This window comes from Fopius arisanus, unplaced genomic scaffold, assembly GCF_000806365.1.
Source record: "Fopius arisanus strain USDA-PBARC FA_bdor unplaced genomic scaffold, ASM80636v1 scaffold00461, whole genome shotgun sequence".
Lineage (NCBI taxonomy): Eukaryota > Metazoa > Arthropoda > Insecta > Hymenoptera > Braconidae > Fopius > Fopius arisanus.
In genome coordinates, this window is record NW_011888200.1 from 14,133 (window position 1) to 16,286 (window position 2,154).

The 2,154-nt window shown below is 46.7% G+C and overlaps 1 protein-coding gene across 1 annotated transcript; it reads left to right on the plus strand.

Moving 5' to 3' along the window:
- LOC105272947 (Zinc finger MYND-type containing 8) lies at positions 1-2,046 on the plus strand (the record flags this gene model as incomplete). The annotated part of the gene is given in 2 exon segments (XM_011315177.1): positions 1-83; positions 266-2,046. Coding segments are annotated over 2 exon segments (1,864 nt in total), but the record flags the coding sequence as incomplete, so codon positions are not given.
- Between the last annotated feature and the right edge of the window lie 108 nt (positions 2,047-2,154).

Below are 2,154 nucleotides of genomic sequence, written 5' to 3' on the forward strand. Positions count from 1 at the left end.
AAGAGGAGGAGACATTCCAGGGACAACTACTGCTGGAAGTGCCACAAAGACGGGGTCGAGGCTGCCTGCAGCACTTGTGTCAGGTAATTATCAATTATTCCTCTTTAATCAGCTGTTCACTATTTTATCATTTTTTTTTTCACTCATCAAATTTTCCTCTTTATTATCTCCTTTGTTTCCACTAATTTATTATTATTCTCTATTTACATAATAATCCGTATAGGACTTGAATTGCAATAAAAAAAGACAAATTACTCTATCCCAGATCCTGGCACAGAAGATGCATCGGTGGTACAGCCCCATCCGCATCATCTGATTGGATCTGCGGAGAATGCGCGAGTATTCTGAAAGCAGAGAATCCCTCGACGAGATCCCCATCGATGTCGAACCTGACAGTCGATCAACTCTGCATGGTCCTGAAGCACATAATCCTGAAGATGAAGCAGATAACAGGTGCGGAGGAGTTTTCAAAGCCAGTGGACCTCGTGGACGTTCCAAATTACCTAGACTACATAATAAAACCGATGGACCTGACACTCCTGGAGGGTAATATCAAATCGAAGGAGTACGGTAGTCCAGACGCCTTCATGGCAGACGCCAAATGGATTCTCCACAATTGTCTAGTCTTCAACACAGAGGGTGGAAAGTATACAGACACATCAAAACTGACAACAGTAGCTAAACAGCTGATTAAACTGGCGAGAGAGGAGGTCTCAGAGCTAGAGTCGTGCCCCACGTGCTATGTCCGGGGTAGACACCTGCCAAGACCGAATTACACTTGGTTCATCGATGCCTGCAGCCCCCCACATCTCCTGGTGTGGGCGAAGCTCAAAGGATTTCCCTACTGGCCAGCAAAGGTCATGCCAAGATGGAATAATCAGGGATACGTCGACGTGAGATTTTTTGGTGAACACAATCGTGCCTGGGTATCTCCCAAGGATCTCTACCTCTACTCCAAGGATCCCCCAGCAGGCAGTGGACGATCCAAGAAGCACGAGATCGCTGATTGCCTCAGGGAGATCTCCATTCACATAAAACGACTGGGGGAGACCTTCGGTAGATTCGAGCATGCACCACACAAGACACAATTCAATCCCCACGATCCCCTCCAGATTAAAACACTTCTACCTGATTATGATCCACCGTTGCAGGTGGAGGATAGAATTCCCAGGAGGGTAATTGGTAAAGGAAAGAAACGTAAATGGGATTCACTGTCCGATAGTGTGAGTGAGGCTTATTTTTATTCTGACGCTGAGACACTAGCTGGGGATTTCAATGAGGATGATGAAGAGGACGATGATGATGATGGAAAGGAGTCACCGAGGAAGAGGAAGAGATCGCTGACACCAGGACTCCCTGAGGCACCGATCCCTGGGAAACGTTCTAGGCAGATTAAAGTGAGTAAACCTACACCCAGGAGAGGATCTGCGGGGAAGGGTATGAGGGGCGGGAGGAGGAGTGCTAATTTTGAGAGGGAAAGCAGGGGAAGGGGATCAGGGCATGGGAGGAGCACCAGGCAGGCGTCAGAGAGGATCAGCAGAAGGCCCAGGAGTACTGTCGGGGAGATGAAGAACGAGGAAGCTGGGAATAATGAAGAAATAGCGGGGAAAGTGGCGGAGAAGATGGAGAGGATGCAAAAGATCCCACAAATGGAAAAGATAGAGAAACTAGAGGAGAAGCAGGAGAAGCAGGGGTTGGAGAGGAAACATAGAAGGGCCAAGAAGAGTTTTCCTAATAAACCACCAGGGATTGGAGCTTCTACTGGGCAGAGACCGCAGGTGAAATCACCAGTGAAATTGGAGAAGAGTTTTGGTGTTCCAGCAGATGCTGGACCTCTTAGCTCGTTGATCAGCAAGGGTGCTGACACTCTGGCTAAGCAAATGGGTTTAATTATTGAGGAGAGTATCAAACAGGCCACTCAGGGGGAAGGACCTGTGGCTGGAATTGTTGGAGCTGATCGAGCTATTATTTTCGACATGAAGCTCAGGATGGAGAGGATCAAGTGGGAGCATCAACAGGAAATTGCTGAGTTGAAGCAGATTTCAGGTAGATTTCATTTGAATTCGATTTTTGGTATAATTCCATTATTTAAAATTGTTTAAACACCAAAAATAAAAGGGTAGAATTTCTGAGTTTTGAATTCCTTTTGGTTTT